Source organism: Protopterus annectens, chromosome 1.part2 (genome assembly GCF_019279795.1).
Source record: "Protopterus annectens isolate FY-2018-M chromosome 1.part2, PAN1.0, whole genome shotgun sequence".
NCBI classification, from domain to species: domain Eukaryota; kingdom Metazoa; phylum Chordata; order Ceratodontiformes; family Protopteridae; genus Protopterus; species Protopterus annectens.
Window position 1 is genome coordinate 560,659,147 of NC_056727.1, and position 22,502 is coordinate 560,681,648.

Genomic DNA, 22,502 nt, shown 5'->3' on the forward strand with positions numbered 1-22,502 from the left:
AAAGTTAGTCAGACGTTCAAAAACAAATATCTCTAAAAGAAATTACTCAAAAAATCAAGGAAAGTAAAAGTAATAAAACACCGGGAATTGATGTAATAATTAATGAATTGTATAAGATATTTCCATCTTTAGTAATATCATTGTTTCACAAAACTGTGAATGAAATTCTACCACAAAACACAACTCCAATTTCATGGAGATACTCCTTAATTACACCCATTATAAAAGAAAACAAAGACCCTATACAGTGTAAATCTTATAGGCCAATATCTTTACTTAATGATTATAAAATCTTTATGTCAATTATTAGTAGAATTAAAAAAATCATTGACACAATGAGGATCAAACGGGATTCATTTATAAAAGACACACAGCAATATATAAAGAATTCTAACACTCATAGATTTTCTAAACAGAAACAACCAAGAAGCTCTAATAGTAGCTTTGGATATAGAAAAAGCCTTTGATTCGTTGAGCTGGGATTTTCTTTTTAAGGCTTTAGAATTGTTTGAATTTCCTACTAATTTTATTACGCTAATAAAGAATATTTATAAAAAAATTTGGCTTATGTAAAACTTGGGCCATTTACCTCGAAGGCTATTGAACTAACCAAAGATACAAAGCAGGGATGTCTGATATCTCCCATCCTGTTTGCCTTAGGAATTATTTGCCTCATTAATATGCCACAACTCTAATATATCAGGCATAGATGTATATGGTCAACTCAATTCAAAAATTGTTATTTGCTGATGATGTTTTACTCACGTTATCTGTCTCAGAGAAATCAGTACAAAAACTAGATGAAATAGTGGAAAGGTTTTATCATATTTCTGGCCTTAGATTTAACAAGGGAATATTAATGATATACATTTGAATAAAAAGAGAGAATTTACCTTAACTACAAATTGTGATAGGAAAACAAGATCCCGTAATAAAATATTTAGGAGTAACACTACACTACGTGACAGTTTGGAATCTACATTAGCCACAAATTATAGCAACATAATTAATAAAATAAAAATGTTAATAGTAAGCTGGAATAAAATGTTCTTGAGATTTGAAGACAGATTACAGATAATAAAAATGACAATACTTCCAAAAATTAATTACATTGCTCATGCTATTCCTGTAGTACCTAACAAGAAAATATTGAAATAAAAAAATTCTATTAAACTTCCTTTGGTATCCAAAAGAAATAGAATAGCCTATACACATCGATCTTGGGAAATGGGTAGAATTAAACTTCCAGATCTAGAATCATTCATAAAAGCTTCAATATTAAGAAATACCATTAATTGGATAGATCCTAATTATTCTTCAACATGGAAAGCATTGCACACTATTATTTTTCTAAATGAAAATAAAATAATTAAAAATTGTATATTAAGTGAACAAAATAATAGGACTTGGCACATATTGACTGTTAATATTCAATATAATATAACAAAACCAACAAACGTAAATTATATAAATAGTATATATAAATCTTCTGAATAAATTGTAAATATTAACACAGATATTAAGATCTGGCTAGACCTGATAATACCCTTTAGCTCTACAAAAAATTTTCAATAAAATTCATAATGTTATTTTAACTAGATGGGAGGGGGAAAACTTCACTTGTTGGCAACATTGTGTAGAGAATCAAGTAGTATGAGTCAACAAATTCAGAATAAATATGACATTCCATCAGCAGATTGGTTGATAACTACAAAGTATATTATCATATGTTAAGGATCTTAATAGGAAAATTATTAATTCTCCTAATAAAACTAGTCCATATTTGATAAGTCTAATATCTGAAGTTATTTACGACAATTATAATTGGACGAATCTAATTTCAAAATTATACAAAATATTGATAACATATAAAACTAACCCTAATGCAAGATATTGGAATTTCATAGCAAAAGGATGTCACACTAATTGAGAGTAAAACAAATCTTTTATGTTCTGTTAACTTAACATTTAATTTACAAGTATGGAAAATATTTACATGGAACTATATTCACAGGGCATTTATTACACCTGATAAACTAGCCAAATTCAATTCACTCGATAAATCCATTTGTTGGAGATGTTCTTTGAACTGTGAAGCTGATTGGTCTCATATTTTTTGATTGTATTAATATAAAAAAAATCTGGGAAGAAATTGCTATTTTTCTCCAAGCTATATTCACAGATACCTTTATTTTAACCAAGTCTTTAGTCCTCTTAAATGTTAATAATACTATTGGAATGAATAAAAAAGATCTATACCTACTTTGGTTCATACTAGCTCTGTGGCAGGGGAATGTATAACTAGAAAGTGGAAGTCTTCACAAGAACCTACTCTGGAAGAATTGTTGAGATTGACGGAAGAAACAGCGACATTAGAAATCAAGGTGAAGGAATCGAGAATTTCACCTAAAACATGGACAAACAGTCCTTGGGGAAAGAATTTTTAACTCTTATTGAGGCATTAAAAATGAACCCTAAATAATTGTGTAACTTTATACTTTATTAATTGAATATTATAAATTTTTGTTACTAATTTCATATATTTCATTAATTTTTTCCCTCCTTTGTTCAGGTCAATTGTACATAGTATATATAAAGGTTTATAATACTTGTTTATTGACGATTGTATTGTTAAACATGATATTATTTGGAAAATAAAAAATTATTTGAAAAAAAAAACAAACAAACACTCATACATATACATGCACACACACACACTTTTTTCGTGTGTTTTTTTTTTTCACTCACTAAACAGCAAAAGTGCTGCTTAGCAAGTACAAAATAATGGCAGCCATTAGTTTTTTTTTTCTGTTCGAGATCCATGGCTGCGTGATATGCTGCCATGAAGCAGTGGACTCGTTTTTCAGTTTGCATTACTTGTACATTAATACTGTACTGGAGCACGTTTGTTCTCCAGTCAGGGTGCCAATGCACAGTTTGTCCATTCTCTAATACTGTAAAAGGTAATCTTTCTTTTCTGTAACTGCTGTTTGTCTGCACCTTTGTTTGTATAACACTTAAAAAAAAATATGCCACTTGAGTACAGTGCATGTGCTGCTCTATGATAGTGAAATTTTCAGACACTGGTGTAGAATATAGTCATTCATCTGTTTAGATTGCTTTTGACAGTGTTAACATGATAGCTGTCATATTTTGTCAGATATGTTTCTGACAATTTTTATGAACAGTATTCATTTATTAAAATGCTTACGTGAAATTACTGTATTTTGCTACCTTAGATGTCCTTTACACTGGTACAGCTGATGGACTTATACTGAAAATACAGGATGGAAAAATACATAATTTGACAAGAATTGGAAAGCCCCCATGTGGTATGTAAATAGTCACGTTAATTACAGTAAGTAATTGTATTCTTACAAAACAGTAAGTCATAGAAACTCAGAACACAAAAATTGCTGAAAACTATAGAAAGATTGGGTCTTGTGTTTTATGTTACACTTCATGCTGTAGATATGTAGAATGTAGAATTTTTCCTCGATTTTTCAGCTTACTTGAACAGTACTAGTCAGTGAGACATCCTCTTTCCTTTATATTAGGATGTGAATGAAGCATAAAGTTATTTTATTTTATTTATTTATTGGCATTTGATTACCGGGAAAGTCCGACTGGATAGAAGCCCATTTTCAGAGGAGGCCCTGGAAGAAAAGCTGCAAATTATTACAAAACATTTAAAAATAATTATACAGTCAAAAATTAAAACAACTGCTGTCTTTTAAGTAATTATAACAAATTAGATATAATATAAAAAACATTAGTTAAGAATCAATGCAAGATGTATGAAAATTATTTAATTAGAAAAATTTTAGCCATTTTGTAGAGAAATTAAAGGTAAGTTAGTCTAATTTAAATAGGAATTGTAATATGAACTGAGGGAAAACCAGGTTTATAGTATATTTAGAGAGAAAGTCAGGGAAGAGAATTTGATAGCAGTGAGGAAGTAAGTTGAAAAAGGAGAGTAAGGAGGTATAAGGAATGAAAAGATAATTATTCACATTTAGGGATATAGTTTATCCTGGTTTTAAGCAAGAACAGAGCCAGATTTTAGCTTTAGACTTTAGGAAGTCTTTCGGAGTGGTTTTGAAAGATGGGGGAGGTAGGGTATAGACCTGCTATACGGGTAAGGAGTTCTAGGCTTTAGCAACCTTGTACAAGTACAGACAGTGCCCAGCAGATTTGCTAGGTCTCTAGACAGACAGGAGTTTTTAGTCATTTGATTGTGATGACTGACTGGGAACATAGTTGTGTAAAATGTTTTTTTAGTGCTGGACAGGCAGATGGATGCTAGATAATTTTGTAGGTGGTACGAAGGTGTGTATATGTTAGTTAATATCACAGTTCTAACCAAGTCAGGCTTTTCTCTGCTATACAGTGGTGGGTTGTAAAATGGCTATGTGCTCCATATTTAGCAGCTTTGTTATAGCAATGTTCAAGTTTTAGTTTTTGTGAAGCCTGGAGGTTAGTAAGGATGGGAGCACCATAAAGAAGAGTGGGGAGGAGATAAGTAGTAGCAAGTGTAGGTTTAGTTGTGTTCATGAGAAAGTTTTTGGCTCTGTAAAGCATCCCTAGTTTTTGATGATTTTTTCTTATGCAGTTGTGTATATGCAGGTCAAATGTTAGATTATCGTCCACTATCACCCTTAACAGTTTGCTATGAAAAGTGACTTCAATGGTTGTATTATCAAGAAAGATGACTTTAATTTTTTTTTCATGAGACAGAGATTTGGGGAAAAAAGTAGTAGTTGATCTTTTTTGGGTTACGAAACCATATTTCAGTAGCTGTTAAAGCTTCCTGAGTAATGCTTTGGAGTTGTACCATGTTGTCAGATGTGTAACTTGAGAGTAGAATTGTGTGCGCATTGTATTGGGGTACCTTATTGTGTGGACATACAGAGAGTGTTGGCGAAAATGTTAGAGGACGGGACCAGGGATAGAACCTTGTGGTACACCGGTGAAGACTGAGACGTAAGTAGAGAGCATGGAATGCCATTTTACTGACTGATACCTATTGGACAGGTAGCTTTTGAACCACAGAAGGGTGGGCTGAGAGAAAGACCTAGTGTGGACAATTGAAGTAGGGGTTTGCTGTGAGAAACTGTGTAGAAAGCTTTAGACAAGTCTTGAAATAAAGTATAGATTAGTTTGCCATTATCCCTAGCTTTATTGACAGTATCTGTACAGGCTAGAAGGGCAGTGCTAGTACTATGGGAAGGATGGAAGTCATGTTGTGTATGTGGGGGGGGGGGGGGGTAGAAGTTCTTCCTGCAGGAGATAGTCTAGCAATTGTTTTTAATACATTTTTCAAGTGTTTTGGGGAGGGGAGATAAGATTGCTATAGGTCTAAAGTTATTAATGTCTATTGCATTTCTTCCTTTGTGCAGACAGATAATGGGTGATTTTTACAGAGAGAAGGAATGTGTGGGATTCCTGGATATACCTATTTAAAAGAATTGAGACAGGATAGGCAGTGCTATTGGCTGCTATTTTTTAGGTAATTGCTTGGAAAAGGTCATCAGCTGAAGAATAGCAAGGTTTATGTTTGAGTGGTTTTATATAGAATGTGGCACAGGTTTGAAGGTGAAAGTGGATGTGGTGATATGTGGCTGTTGGGCAGGGAAGGGATTAGATGTTGAGGAATCCTTAGTTCGAGATGCTATGTTATCTATAAAGTTAAAGTTGAACTGTATTGCAGTTTTGAGTGGTGAATTATCTGGAGAGGGACTTGGGTTAAATTTTTGGCTGATATGCAAGATTTCTTTAATGGATGTCCAAAATTTTTTAAGGTTATGTTTAGTATTATTCTGAAAGTTATTGTAGTATAGTTTTTATCTTCATTTATTTGCTTTTTAGTCCAATTGAGAAGCATTCTGAAGTTTTCAGGATATTGAGGCGTTTTATAGTTTTTGCAATTCTTTCCATTCATTTTCTCTGTCCTGCATTAACATTCTTACTCTTTTTGGATAGCCAAATTGCATTATTTGTTTTCAGTCTCTTCCTTCTACGAAGTGCAAAGCTATTTAGGAAAGTTGTATTGAATTCAGTTACAGCATCATGTAAGGGGAGGATTTTTAGGAAGTTTTGGTTAATAGACGATAGTGTAGTAATGAACATTTCAGGGTTAAACTTGGAAAGGTTACATGTTGTATAAATATGTTGTTTAACTGAATGTGTGGAATGTCTAGTCATACAGACTGGGGGATGATCAGTGAGATAGTCTAACATTGTACCTGTGGTGGAGTATTTGCTGGGGTTGGATACTAGGCTGTAGTCCAAAAGACAATTTGATGTCTTGCTATAATGTATGTGGCTATTAATTAGTTGTGTGAAACCATTTAAGTTCATGCTACATGTAGGGGAGTTAGTTTGTCCAACCAATTGACATTGACATCACAAGTAATATTATTTTTTTTGGAAATGTTATGAATATCCAGTGTAGGATATCTTCCAGTACAGCTGCATTGTCACCAGGAGGGATGTAAAGGACAGTAATACATATTTGTTTATAACTGTTCATTTTGAGGTAAGTAATAAGAAGCTCTGCTGAACTGAATTTTGGTGTTGGTTTGCTGTAAGGGGAAATGTGGTGGGTACTGGGAAATATTAAAGCAATACAACCACCTTTCCTCTTCATACGATCATTGCGGATGGTATTATAGCCAAGAGGTATAACTTCAGAGTTGCTTATGTTGGGTTTAAGCCAAGTTTCAGTTACAGCAAGAACATCAGGCTTATGTTGGGTAGACCAGGCATGTAGTTTAGCAATTTATTTCTTATACTTCTAACAGTTATAGTAGCAAAAATTAGATGACCAGGTTTAGGGATTGGCTGTTGTTAGTTTACAGACGTGTGTGAGAGAGAATTATCTTTGTGTTCATTGTGATAGGTGGGTTAGATTAGGATTAGAGTGTATATCTCCTCCTAGAAGGATTTTAGTATATTGGGGAATTATACATACTTTTTTTTTTGAGAGGATTATTGCACTAGTGCAGTATATTTGGAATAAAGGTGAGATGCAATATTAAATAGGTTTGGTGCAATGTGTGGAGAGTGTAAAGAGGAAGTATGGTTAGGTGGCTGGGACAAAGAGAGATCTTGCGAGATATTATTGAGTCATGGTAGGATGAAAAATGTCACAGAAGAGAACAATAGAGAATAAGCTGGAGAGTAGCATAAGTAAGTACAGTTATCTCTATTTTACAGATGTCAGGTAGTGGGGAAGAAGCAATGAAGAAGGAAACGAGAATCTGCAGTACAGCAGGAGATTCATTAATGGCAGATTCTGAGGGTTGGAAGAAGATAGGTAAGGAGAGAAGTATTTTCTGTAAAAGAAGAGTGGTAGGTTGTCCTGATATCCTCTCTAGAATGTAAGGTATAGAGGGGTATTAAAGGCTAGCTTACAAAAATGTTGTAAAACGAGAAGAAATTAAGGTTTATTTGGGAAAAGAAAAAGATACAATGCAGAATAGATAGGTATTGTTTGGGAGTATTGTAATTACAAATGGATGTAGTACAAAGCAGTATGGCAGGTAGACAGATAGTTGGGAATGGGGTTAAAATTGAATACAGAGAGGGAAGTAAGAAATACGAAACATAAGTGTGCGTATAGAAGTAAAAAGGACAGGTGGGGAGGGTTTTGGAGTAAGAGTCACAAGTGAAATATGTGTATAGGAAATATAATACTAGACTAAGAGGTGGTAAGGGAGTGAAGCCAGCCAGAACAGGCTTCCCACCCTCAGGTCAGTTTATCAGTGAGAGCAATCAGTTTATAACCAGAACAGAGCAATTAACCTGTGTTACTGCCATCTCTTTGTTATCTTTCATTTCCTGAGACTAAGTAACTGGCATATGCAGTATAATCTACTGGTCCAGCAAAAGGGGACAGTGGCCAACTTAGTAAGACATCCTTAGAGTGCATGGACTGTTGCACAGGGATGTTGAATCACAGAGCAGGCATGTATTTAACTGATTAAAAGTTGATATGCAGCAATGTTCTTCATGATAAATATGCTTATATTGCACAATGAAAAACATTCTCAATAAGTTTGTAGCTGTAGGGCTTTGTGGCAGAGCTCCTGCTATGTCGAGGTCAGATGTAGTCACAGCAAGTTGTTACACAATGATAAAATCCTCAATGAGCTTGTAGGTGTAGGGTCTTGTGGCAGAGCACCTGCTATATCGAGGTCAGATGTAGTACTGCCGACTATTACACAATGACAAAATCCTCAATAAGCTTGTAGGTGTAGGGCCTTGTGGCAGAGCTCCTCCTACATCGAGGTCAGATGTAGTGACCACAGGCTTGAAATGAAAGAAAGAGAGAACAATAACTCTACTAAACTGTTAAGTAGTACTTATACAAAATAAATGTAGGAAGGATCACAGTGTGTCAGAGCAAGAGGATACAGGGGGAAATATAAGGGTAATGTGATGGTAAGATAGTGCATGAATGTAAGCTCAGAGTAGTTTTAGCAGGAAGTATGTTGATAGAGAACCACAGTAATATGGAGTAAATTTACAGCTGTATCAAGCAAAGTATCAGAACATGACACTACTCTGATAAGCACAATATAACACTATCACTTACAAAACATTCATGGCATTCACCAGTACATCAGAACAGCAAGGTTCTTCATGATAAATATGCTTGCATTACACAATGACAAAATTCTTAATAAGCTTGTAGGTGTAGGGCCTTATAGTAGAGCTCCTGCTATATCGAGGTCAGATGTAGTCACAGCAAGCTATTATACATTGACAAAAATCCTCAGTAAGCTTGTTGATGTAGGGTCTTGTGGCAGAGCGCCTGCTATATCAAGGTCAGATGTAGTACTGCAGGCTGTTACATAACGACAAAATCCTCAATAAGCTTGTAGGTGTAGGGCCTTTTGGCAGAGCTTCTCCTGTATCGAGGTCAGATGTGACCGCAGGCTATTACTCAATGACAAAATTCTCAATAAGTTTGTAGGTGTAGGACCTTGTGACAGAGCTCCTGCTATATCGAAGCCTGATGTAGTGACCGCAGGCTATTAATGACAAAATTCTCAGTAAGCTTACGTTCAGAAGTTCATAGGAGGTTACTATGCTAATGGCCCTAGGGGCTTTGCAAGCCTAGCCATGTAGTAACCAGAGTACCCTTATTGACCATAGTTAGATAGCCGTTGTTAGCCGAGAGATTCTGCAATCAACACCGTCTGCCCTTCTTAATGTGGGACATAGGTGCTACCCCTAGGGTGAATTTATGATCACCCATCCAGTTGTCAAGGTTGCACTTGAATGGGGTCATTGAGGAGCTCTACTTCACATGGTGTGGGAGCTTATTCCAGAGGAGTGGCAATTGCTGGGAATTGCTGGGAAGTGTATCTGTCTTTCCAGCATGTTCTGTTAATGTCACAGGCTAGGTTGAGATCTGTGGAATTAGTTATTCTTGTCCCATTTGATTTTGCGGATGTGCAGCATTTCCATTAGGGTTAGGTCCGAGACTGCTCTGTAGGCTAGGGAAAGGTTGCCTTTCAGCAGCTTGTGTGATGCAGAGTACAGTGACAGGGGTTTCTCTGTTTGTGTATGTCATATTTTGGAGGCCCTAGATTGTCTTGGTTAGAAACTTCTGTGGTATCTTCAGTTATTGCAGGTGCCTGGTGAGGTACATACAGAAGTTAGCATTGTACTCAATTAGTGGCCCGATAAGGGTTGAGTACAGTGGAGCTATAACCTCCCTGGTTTTGGATGCGATGCCCTTATTTATGAGATACACAATGTATAATTCTTTTCTTACAACATGCAGACACATGGTGATCGAAGCTTAGATGGCTTGTCAACCTGTGTTCAAGTCTAGCACCACGGAAATCTGATGTAGTGAACGCAGACTGTTGTACAGTGACAAAAATTCTCTAAGCTTGTAAGTGTAGGGCCTTGTGGCAGAGCTCCTGCTATATAAAGGTCAGATGTAGTGATTGCAGGCTATTACACAATGGCAAAATTCTCAATAAGCTTGTAGGTGTATGGCCTTGCAGTAGAGCTTCTGTTGTATCAAGGTCAGATGTAGTGACCGCAGGCTCTACTGTATGAAGGAGGATAGTGACTTAGTGTAAGACTCAGTTAAACTACTTCTGTCTTTCATGTGCTGATGTTCTTCCTTGTGTTTTGAAGTTAATGTTGTATTTCTGCTGGGATAAATTTGTAATAACTGTCTGTGGAGCAGCCAACCTCAGACACCGACATCCAGCTGTCCCAGCTAAACAAGTAGTGTGACATATGCATTGTTGGTGAGAAACACCCCAGCTAATCTCATAATTGGGCTTGTCTCAAGACTACATCTATTTATAACTGTCTTTGCTATTGTCCTTCAGTTTATGTATGCTGCAGTATGACATTCCATTTATTGTTCTACATTTTTTGGAATTTGTGTTGTTTTCTCCTAAAATTGGCTTTTCTTTGCACTCCCCAGGCTAAACCTGAAATGATCCTGGTAGGTCAGCATTCTGTCCTGGTTAATGCATGAAAATAAAGTAAAATAAGGTTATACATCTGCAGAACCAGGGTTAGGTTTCCTAATGTTCACCCTATGCCCTGATGTAATTTCTCTGTATGGCAGCAGAGCCATTGTGCAAGGCAGTATTACCCTAAAACCACTGCTTTAAATCCTTCTGCACACATAAGTGCATGTAGCTGTTCATTCATTCTGTATATACTGTCTTAGGTAGTTACTGAATGTCTTGTCCAAGAGACCATTGAAGAGCCTAGCGCAATTTCCCAGTTGCTCCAAAGTCCTCTGTGGTTAATTGACTTGCTCAGGGTCACAGAGTAAGCTAATGATGGCTGAGGGAATCAAACCCAGTACCACAGGAAACAGATCATTAATGGCTCATAGCCTTAATTTGTGCTGTAACAGAGTTCTGGTTCAAGGCAGCAGAAAGCACCGCTACACTACCAGGCTACAACTCATTCCACACCTTTCAGCCCCAGAACTTGGACCGAAGCTCCAAAGGCGGTGGTGTTTCCATATTCATAAAGGATATGCACACCTCCAGACTGGTAGGCCAACATAACGCATCTGAGATACTTCAGGTGCAGCTAACATTTGGTAAGACAGCGATTCAGGTCGTAGCCTGCCATAGGTTCCCAACCATGTCCCAAGATTCACACTCCACATTCCTAAGCACCCTGGAAAATGTTAGGGTCCAACCTAACACTCTCTCGTACTGGGCAACTTCAACTACCCCTCCATTAACTGGGAAAACTACTCATGTACCAATACACTTGCCCAATGCTTTCTGGAATTCATTAATTCCATAGCCCTGGACCAGCTCATTCTTGCCCCCACTAGAGGTAGCAACATCGTTGACCTGGTCAGTACTAACATGGGCGGCCATTGTTCTGCACCAGTAGTCAACTCCTCCCTAGTTAGATCCGATCACAAGCTAATCACCTTGGAAATACACATCCCTCCCCCCCCCCCCCCAACAAAGGTAACCACCATAAAAAACTTCTCCAAAGCTAACTTTGGGCTCCTAAAAACAGAGGTGGCTAACTTCACGGCACCCATGTAAATGGGGAATAGTTGCATGACCGCCATATCATACACCAATGCACTATACGAACACGTACACAAATGCATGGATCTCACCATATCCAATAGAACTAAGATGCTCTCCTCAAAAAAAGGAAGCCTATCTGGTGGTCCCATACCATAAACTCTACAACAGAAGGAGGAAACTGATGCGGAATAAGGTGAAGTCCCAAGACTGGAAAAACTCCCTTATCAGCTTCAGCAAAAGGTTGAGATCCCTCATCAAATCCTCTAAAGCTAGCTATGAAAACAGAATTGCAGCAGATAGTAAAGATAACCACAAGGCCTTCTATAGTTATGTAAAGAATCTCCATGTCAATACCCAGATTTGCTCTGAGCTACTGCATACTGGTACCTCCTATACCGAGCCAACAGATATTACAAATATACTGGCGGACAGATTCAGTGCTAACCTTCCACACCCCCCCCCCCAGAGGACCAATCACAATACCAGTAGATTGCCAATACTGGGTGTATTACTGCTGCACAGGTTAAAACAGCACTGTTCAAGGCCAAGAATACAGCTTCTATGGGACCTGACGGTATCCGTGGATGTGCTCTACATGAACTACAGAGTGAACTGGCACTTCACCTGTGTGCCCTGTTCTGTCACAGCCTCACCTCAAGCTTTGTCCCTACCGAATGGCGCACTGCTACAGTCATCCCTCTCTGCAAAGGAGGAGCAACTACAGAATGCGGGAACTATCGCTCCATTAGCCTGTCGAGTCTGATATGCAAAACTATGGAATGCATCTTAATGGACCTAATAATTAAGGATGTAGGGAATCTCCAACTCTGGATCTTACACAGTTTGGTTGTGTGAAGGGTAGATCATGCCTGCTCATCTTGGTCGACTTCTCTGAGTCAGTCACCAGAGCTGTGGATGAAGGTAGGGTGGTTCATACAGCCTTTCTTGATCTGGCCAAGGCCTTTGACACCATTCCCCACTCAGGAATCATAGAAAAGCTTAAGCTAGGCATCAACCCCTATATCACTAGGTGGGTTGCAAACTGGTTCACGAATAGAACCCACAGTTTGAAAGTAGCTGACTCCAAGTCAGACTGCCGACCAGTCACAAGTGGAGTCCAACAGGGTTCGGTCCTGGATCCTCTCCTGTTTGGTATCTACTTCTCTGGGCCAACACAAAGGGACTCTGGCTGACAAAAAGTTTGCAGATGATTGCAAGTTGGGAGCTATTATTAACTCCCCCAAGTGATGTTGACATCCTACAGAAAGGCCTCAATGAGACCAATGACTGGTGTCAGGACCATGGTCTCAGTGCTAAAAATGTGTCTTCATCCCTTTTGGGAAAAACCCGGTTCCCTTTAATTACCACATTGATGGTAGTCCACTGAACACAGAAGGCATTATAAGAGATCTGGAAACACAGGTTGACAGCAACCTCTGTTTTGACCACCAAGTTGCCACTTTGGTCAGAAAGTCCTTCTGTGTGGCACATCTCATTACTAAGGGTTTTGCAGCCAGAAAGAAAGCGGTCGTTGTCTCCCTCTACTCTTCCATTAGGCCAGTCATCGAGTACAATTCCCCAGTTGGCGTGTACCTCACGAGACACCTGCAACAACTGGAGAGGCCGCAAAAGTACCTCACAAAGAGGATCCTAGGCCTTAAACACTTGTCCTATATGGACAGACTCAAAAAACTTCTGCTATTCTCTGTCTCATATCGCCTACTTAGAGGCGATCTCTGCTTGACTTACAGAGCCATGTATGTCCCAGCTCTGTTAGAAATGCTACATCTAAAGAAATCCCAATCCCTCAGCACCACATGCTCCAGAGACCTTAACCTCATTACCGCAATCAACAGAACATGCTGGAGGGACAGGTTCATAACCCAGTGACTGCCCATGCTATTTAATAGACTTCCCATACATGTCAAGCAGAGCACCTCACTGGCCCTCTTCAAAAGATCTTGATGAGTGGATGGAAAATAGAAAATTCACCCTGGGGATCACTCCAGTGGCTCTACTTGACAGAGGCACTAGGAACTAAGGTTGGGTGGCACGATGCCAGGGTAATCCTAAGGGCTAGGCTTCTAAAGGCTCCAGGGCCATTAGCCTAGTACACACCTATGAACCTAATCATCTGTGCTAACTACCAGTGTGATTATGTACTTAATCTAGTGCCGAGTCATTGAGGTAGCCAGTGGGTGCAAGGCTTGGAGCATGTGCACGCACACACACACACACACACACACACACACACACACACACACACACACACACACACACACACACACACACACTCAATGCATGTATTCAGGCAGTTTTAGGAAATTCCAATTCAGCTACAGCACATCCGTGGGATATGGAAGGAAATGAGTACCCAACAAAACCCTGTATGTGTACAGGACGGCTATGCCAACTCTGCACAAAGCCAACTGATAACTGCTGCACTACTGTGCTGCCCATGTATATTTGTTTATTCATTCCATAAATGGCCAATCCTGGCCCATCTGTCTCCAAACACATTGCTGATATCTTACCTAATAGGCTTTTAAGTTTGACACCTCAGGTGACGGTCCTTTCAATGTATTCCCTTCTGCAAAAATGACTATAATGTAGTTTCATGTGTTATGTCACATGTTTGAAATCTGAGCCGAACATCTCATGGGGTGACGTGACCCCCTGTTTGCTACACAGAAGTGGCAGTGCAGAGTTAATCTTTTAGTATGAAGCTTTTCAGTATAGCAGTACATATAAAAATGCCTTTAGATTGGCTAACTCTTCCTTCCCATTTTATGTTCTTGTATTCATAATGCAGCCTTGCAAGTGTATAAATTGAAGTCATAATTACCAATATACCTTAATTCATTTTTAATGAACTTGTATTGCATTTATAGTAAAATTTATATTAAAGATATGGAAACTTTTGTGCCATTCTATTTCCTAGAGGTAGGTATTGAGATATGGCCAGAGAGAGGACACAGTATCTTCCTATGTCTATCCCAATAATAATCAGCATTGTTCCTTATTAGCTATTTCCTTGGTTTATCCTCCATTTTGTAACTGATCCCATGTGTTGTTGCATATTTAGTTATTACTTGTTCTTATATACTAATTTTTCGCTATCACTTTCTCTGTCAGCTTGTACTCTGTGACACTTGGGGAAAAACTGCTTCTAGGTGTCCTTTTCTTGGTGTCCCCTTACATCCCCACAAATTTGTACCAATTAACTCCTGTCCTCTTTTGCTGCCAAATTTTCCATCTTGGAACTGATTTATTTCACATGTACTGTTTATCATAATAATTTATTTTTGTCCTGCTGCTGATTTGGAAAAAAAAGATATAGCCATTTTTGTTCTTGAGATGTTAAAAATGTCCTCATTTTATTTCATATTCAGTATTGCTGAATCCACCCTGTTTTCTTCATCACTGTTTCCTTAGCAAAGACTTTTCTCCCAAAAATATTCCATTTGTAAAATGTCTCTACGTTACTATCACTCGTGTTTGAAAGTGAACAAAAAAAAGGCTGTGCACAAGATTACATTGTTACTTGTTATAAGATGCACAGGTTAGAGCTTGTACCCCCAAGTGGATATGGTATCAGCTGGTATCCATATGCAGAGGCCAGTATTTGATTAACTAGTTTTGTAAGCAGTGCTGGGAACTGGGTACATCTAGGTATTATTTACAAATCATTTTGTGAGAGAGGGGAAGGAAACTGTGAGCAGAGAACAGAGTTAGGAAAATGTGTCTCATGATATAAGAATATTCACATAAAGTATTTCAGAAGCTTACATTGGGTCTCTTCTTGAAAGGTTACTTGTGGGAGGCTTGGCTCTTGAATAGCAAGCTAGTCACTCCACTTTTGATGAATTGTTCTTTTAGTGACAAGTGACTTCAAGCTGTAGGCTGCAACTCAAGGATTATCCAAATTCTTAGACTGTCTCAGTACATATTCATCATTCTTACTGCTACAATAGGCTTTTGGCTATATGGGTTGTATCATGCCTAGGATACAACAACCAGCCAGCTTCACAGAGCTCTGGCTCTCTCCCATACCTTTACCCTGACTGCTGATTTGTCAGCCCATTGGAGGGAAATCAGCAGTAAGAATGAACAAAACATCGGCACGTGCCACCTCGACATGGAGCAACTCTGAGATTCCACTGGAGCAGCAATTGCCCAGCAAGTTTCATTTCTGGCAGGTAAGTGCTCATAGATAAACCCTTCGACACAGAAATTGTTGCCAGTTTAAGAAAAAATAATGTATTTTATTTGGTGACTAAGTGGTATTTTCCCCTTAAAGAAACCCAGTATCTTTTTTCTTAGTATTGGAAGTTTCCTGCCAAGGAATGCTTTTTTTTTTTTTTTTTTTTTTTTTAACTTTGAGCTTGTTTTTTGGATTTAGAGGGTAATTTTTGTGTGAAAAAAATGTCTTTCTTATGTAATCATTTAATGCACTTTTTTGAATTTAAGGATTGGGAAGTATTTTAAAGGGGCAGAATATATTTGTAATGTTTTTAGTCCTTATGAACACTTCATGACAATTTATCTGTTAATGTTTGTCTGTTGAGGTACATTGTGTAATGGTGCTGTATTTGACAGGATATTTTTCTGCTATGTTCATATTTTTACTAAAAAGAGGACTGTGTGGAGAATTGTGCTGCTTGTAAACACTTGTTTGATAACTTACCTTCTGACCAACTTTCTTCAGCAGTGCTTTCTGGCATCCAGACTTCTTCCTCAGCTACAGCATGAATACTTCCTCTGGCCCTGCTGGCTGTACTCCCACTGTACCTAGAAAGAAGAAACAATGCAATAAAGATCCCTTGCCATCACCGCAGGCTCAGACAGTGCCTCAGCCATTAGTGAGTGAATCCGTAATGTCCAACCATTGATAGTCAGACCTCTCAGTTGCTTCTTCAAGTTCCTCTGGTAGAGTCCTTTCAGCCACCATGGACCACGGGTCAGACATTTCCACTTTGGCTGCTCCATTGTACAATTTGGGCACAGAAGAACAATCGTCCTTAGATCTGGAAGACAGTCTGGGAGATGCTCCTTGGGGTAGCCGGGGAAAGAGGTGTCTTGTCAGGGCTACATGGCTATCTCCTAATTTGTCTTCTTCCAGGTGCTACCCACAAAACAAAATGACCTTAGTCTACTATTACAAGCTGTTAATCATGGTTCTCAGAAATCCTTACCTGTGTCACTAAAGAAATTGAGTAAAACTTGTTCTGGCATAGACAGGACTTCTTCTGTAGATTCCCTAGCCCATAACACTGATTTTGGGGAAGTTTGGTACTCTCCACTGCCTTTGGAGGAATGTTCTTTCTTTCAGACTATTTACATGATGAATGTAGTATTTTTGTCAGAGTAGGTGTGGGTTCCCCATGAACTGAGGAGATTATGTGATATGTTACAAGTAGATATAACTCATTCTATGCCAATCCATTCCATTTTGTCAGCCTTGGGAGATTGTTTAATGCTGCCTATAATAATCTTCTCAATCCTTAGTTACATAAAGTACCTTAGACTAACACATTTTTGTTTTTTCATTTTGGATCAGATCCAACTGTTTTATCTACCTCTTTTCCAGCTTGAAACAAGACTATTAGACAATACCAGTACCTCCCCTGTGGACAAAGAAGACACTGCATTGGATAGATCTGATATGGGAATCATAGGTTCATACTAGGCTATCTGCCCTAGGGCATCCATAAGCCCAGCCAGAGTGTGTGTGGCTTTCACCACCCCTTAGGATGAGAATACTATACCCATTAGTTTGCTGTGCCTCTGTCCAGCAGTGACACAGAGATGATTCCCGGGGTAAACCTACGATCTCCCATCCACTCGTCAAGATTTCTCTTGAACAGAGTCAGTGAGGGGCTCTGCCTCACATGGACTGGGATTCTGTTCCATAGTGTAGGGAGTCTCTGGGTGATGAATCTGTCCCTCCAGCACGTCCTATTTATATCCGTGTTGAGGTTTAAGTCTCTTGCTCTCGTGGCTCTGGTGGATTTGGATTTTTTGAGGTGGAGCATGTCCATTAATTCCGGGTTGGACATGGCCTTGTATGTCAGGCACAGATCACCTCTGAGCAGACGGTATGCGACTGAATATTGCTGGAGTTTCTTCAGTCCTCGTATGACATATGTTTGAGCCCCTTTATCCTTTTGGTGAGGAACTTTTGGGGTCTTTCCAACTGCTGCAGGTGTCGGGTAAGGTACATTCCGAATGGGGCGTTGTACTCAATCATTGGTCTGATAAGTGAAGAGTACAGGGGTACAATGACCTCTCCTGATCTGGATGTGAATCCCTTCATGATCAGGTGGGCAATGTAGAAGGTCTTCCTAACCACTTTGGCAATGTGAGTGTCAAAAGAGAGGTTACTGTCAACTTGGGTCCCCAGGTCCCTGATAACTTCTTCCGTGTTTAATGGATTACCACCTATGTGGTAATTAGGGGTTACCTTGTTTTTCCCAAAGGGTATGACTATACATTTTTTGGCATTTAGCTTAAGGCCATGGCTCTGGCACCAGTTATCCATTTCTATGAGACCTCTCTGGAGGATGTCTGTGTCTGATGGAGTGTCAATTATGGTGCCCAGTTTGCAGTCATCTGCAAATTTTGTCAGCCACAATCCCCCTACGTTTGCCTGCACTTCAGAAAAATAAATGCCGAACAAGAGGGGCCCAGGACTGAGCCCTGTGGGACACCGCTCGTGACCGGCTTAGAGTCTGACATGGCACCAGCAACTCTAACACTGTGTGTTCTGTCCTTGAGCCAGTATGCAACCCATCTTGTGACATATGGGTTTACATCTAAGCTGGTGAGCTTTTCTATGATGCCCGAGTGGGGTATTGTGTCGAACGCTTTTGCTAGGTCAAGGTAGGCTGTGTGAACTGCCTTACCCTCATCAATGGCCTTAGTGACTGTTTTGAAAAAGTCGACCAAGTTCAAGAGGCAGGATCTGCCCTTGACAAAGCCAAATTGGGTAGGATCCAGTGTCTGTAGGTCCCCAATGTCTTTGTTTATGAGTTCCATTATGATCCTCTCCATAGCTTTGCAGACAAGGCTCGTCAAGCTTATGGGGCGGTAATTTCCAGGGTCTGTAGAAGCACCTCCTTTGTGGAGTGGGACCACAGTTGCCGTACGCCATTCTTTGGGTACGTATCCTGTAGTAAGGCTAAGATTAAACAGCAGCCTTATGTGTGGGTTTAGTTCCTCATTGAGTTCATGTAGCACACAGCCGGGGAAACCATCCGGTCCCATTGATGCTGTGTTTTTTGCTTTAGAGAGAGCAGCTCTCAGCTGGGCATCTGAGATGTTTGGGAGGCTAGACTGTGGTGGGATAGATATTTCTCCTTTTGGGAGAAATTTGCACTGAACCTGTCTGCCAGTATGTTGGCAATGTCTGTGGGTTCAGTGATTTTTTTTATCATTTTGGACTAATTCTGAGCATATCTGGGAGTTTCCACCCAGGTTTTTAACATAGCTAAAGAAGGCCTTATGATTGTCTTTTGTGTCATTAGCGATTTTTCTCTCAAAGTTGGCCTTGGATGATTTTATGAGTGATCGTAGTTTTTTGCTAGTATTGATCAGAGATGCCTTCCCTTTTAGGGATTTTGCTCTGTCATGTAGTAGCTTTCTCCTCTTGTTGTAGAGTTTGTTTATGGCTGGGGTCCACCAGACCGGGCGCCTGCCTTTGGTGGAAAGGGTCTTGATTTTATTAGGGATTGCTTGATCCATACATTCCTGGAGGTGCTCGTAGAAGGCATTTGTAAGGGTTTCAGCAGTGTGGGTTGTGGTTTCCACTGGCTCGAGGGCCTTGAAGGATACCACTCCAGTCTTAAGAAGTGTGAAGTTTGCTTTTGAGAAGTTCTTCACTGTGGTCTTTTTTGCTGGGGGTGGGGGCGGGATGTGGATCTCCAATGAGATTAATTTATGGTCTGATCTCACCAATGAGGGATATACTTTCGGTGTGGAGCATTTTGTCCCCACGTTTGTGATGATCAGGTCTAGTATATTTTCTCCTCTTGTGGGAATGGTGACTAGTTGTTCCATAGCATTTGAGTTTATGAACTCCAGGAACCTTTGGGATAGGGTGTTGGGGCTTGAGTAATGTTCCCAGTCTGTTTGGGTAGTTGAAGTCACCCAATATGATGGTGTTTGGAGAGACATTCATACTCTCCAGTTCTTCAGGAAGGCTGTGTGGGTTTCCTGAGTTTGAGAAGGTGGTCTGTAGCATGCTACAAACTGTAGGGCAGTTTTACCTATGGTTAATTGCATCTGGATGGTCTCCGATGCTTCGTGCGTTGCCACTAACCTGGAGGTGTGGGTATCCTTTATGAATATGGATACTCCCCCTCCTTTTGTGGTTCAGTCCGGATTTTGGGGCCGGAACGCATGATATGAGGTATAACCTGATAGTGCTGGGGTGCTCTCAGGAGCCTTGAACCAGGTTTCAGTCACAGCACAGACATCGATGATGTCCTTCAAGGATGCATCTGCAGTCCCTAACATATGGGTTGTTCTGCCTCAGGCAGCCCTTCGGTCGGCCGGATTCCAAAGTCTGGGTCTGGCCTCGGCTGATGTTGTACTTCACCCGACGTCACAGCTGCTGTTTATTGGGTATAAAGGCATCAGCCGACGCCATTTTCCTCAGTCTTTCTTGCCACGCGGTGCCCGAAGCAGAAGCTGTTCGCAAGTACCGGTCGGTCAGATCCAGAAATTTCTACTACCGAAGACTTCTAAAAAGCTAAGTACCCCGTTGGGGACTCTTTCTTGCCTCAGCCGATGTCAGACAAAGTAAATAATTGTTTAACTTGTGGGAAACAAATACCTCATAAGGATTTCCACTCTTACTGCCTTCCTTGTTTAGGCCCAGACCACGACGTATCAGCTTGTCTAGCCTGTGCTTCCTTCAACCGACGGACACTTAGACGTCGGTCGAAGTTTGCAGAGGAGTTTTTTGGTCCTGCTTTTGCATACAAAATGCCGTCGGAGACTCCGACTACTCATTTAGCTAAAAAGCGCAAGGAAAAGGACCGACACTCGTGGCCCGCGGTTTCGGCTGAAACCACGGTTAGGCCGACCGCGAGTGTCTTGGTTTCGGCTGAAACCGAGCCTCCGGTTCTTCCTTCGGCCGAAAATATGCCTCCGATAGCCGAGGCCTCACAGAGCATGGCTGAATCTGCTACTGAATTTACTGCTACAGAAGCAGGCACCCAGGATTTGTCAGACACTATTCCTTTAGACATATCTACCCCTGCACGTGGGGCTGCTAGACCCCCTGCTTCTATGTCTATCAAGGCGTTTGCCAGGGCTAAAGCAGCTAAATCTTCTAAGGCCTTACCTGCTAAAACTCCTTCATATAGGCCTACCTCTAGTTCCCAAATACTCAGCCTGGCTGAGGATCTCATTTCTTTGATCAGGGGATCCCAACCTCACTCAGACAGGGCCTCTCAGCCCCCTCCAGACAAGAGGCCTAGGACTGAACCCCCGGAACCTGTCTCTACAGATTATTCCTTGGATGACGCAGACATTGCAGACCCTCACGAAGGCCCATATTCTCCTTATGAGGATTCTGATGCAGAAGACTCCATTCCTTCTGCTTCTCCTCCTGAAGAATTTTCCTTTGGGGAAACCTTGCATGCTATGAGGGAACACTTCCAATGGCAGGGCCAGTATTTTTCAGATTCAAGGAAAAGGCTAAGGACCTTTTTACACTTACCACAGCATAGGCCTTTAGCCATTCCGCCAGTACTAACAGTTGTTGATGATGCATATAATGATGCCTGTACTGCCCCTGATTCTCTTCCTCTGGCCCCTGCCAAGCCAGACAGATATTACAGGGTCCCGGACACACATTACCATTTGTATAAGGCTCCTGTTGCAGACCCTGAAACCATTTCACAGGGCCCTAAAGGTGTGGCAGCTGCCTCTGCCAAAACCCTCTTCCCTCTGAAAGGGAATCTAGAGCATTAGAGAGATGGGGTAAAAGGTTTATACTTCTGCTACTCTTTCGGCCAGGGCCTTGAACTGTCAATTTCACATGATTCAGTACCAGGAATTTTTGTTAGACCAGCTAAATAAAAAACTGTCTTCTCCTGAACCTTTAGACCGCAAGTCCCTTCAGGATTTGGTACATAACTCTCAGCAGGTCAGTAACCATTTCTTAAAATGTGGCTATGATGCACTGGAGGCTTCCTTTAGATCAGCTATGACTGGAACAGTGATTCATAGGCATGCCTGGTTAAAAGAACAATCCTTACCAGACCATGTTAAGTCAAAACTCCTAGATGCTTCCATGGAGAAACAGTTTGTTTGGCTCCCCTGCACAGGAGGTTCTAAAGAAGGTGGAAGAAAAAGCAAAATCTGTCCAAACAGTCAAGGATTTCTTACAGGTCCAACCTCCGAGGTTTAGCAGAAATTGGCCTTCGAAGAATTGGTCCTTTCCAGACAACTACAGAGCGCAGAGAGGCAGAAATAGACGCCCCAGAGGCAGAGGTCAATCTAGGGGTACCTACAGGGGACGTCAGTGGCAACCTACCAACCAGAGGAGTACTGCCACAGATTCAACTACAACCACTTCCACAGGGCAGACACAATGACTTGGCTCTAGTTCCGCCTACCAGGGAACAACTGGAAGCACCCTTGGGCGGAAAGCTAGCTTTATTTTCCGACAACTGGCATTACATTACAGGAGACAAATGGACTTTACAAACAATAGACAAGGGCTACAGGTTTCACTTCCACACTCTACCAAAAAGAGAGGAATGCCAAACCTACCACCAAGCCAAAAAACAGACGCTCTAAGACAAATCAACAACTTACTAAAGATGAGAGCTATAGAAGAGGTACCACCTATGGAACAAGGCCAAGGATTTTACTCCAGGCTTTTCCTTGTACCAAGAAAAGAAAATCAATGGAGACCTATTCTAGACTTGTCCGCACTGA

The 22,502-nt window shown here is 40.4% G+C and overlaps 1 protein-coding gene across 2 annotated transcripts in view; it reads left to right on the forward strand.

The window, feature by feature from the left end:
• Positions 1 to 22,502, forward strand: part of LOC122790148 (adipocyte plasma membrane associated protein) — an 893,349-nt gene that overhangs the window by 436,206 nt on the left and 434,641 nt on the right. For both annotated transcript variants that reach the window (XM_044057738.1, XM_044057747.1), the window contains exon 4: positions 3,240 to 3,332. In XM_044057738.1, coding sequence (XP_043913673.1) covers positions 3,240 to 3,332 — 93 coding nt within the window. The remainder of the gene's footprint in view (positions 1 to 3,239; positions 3,333 to 22,502) is intronic.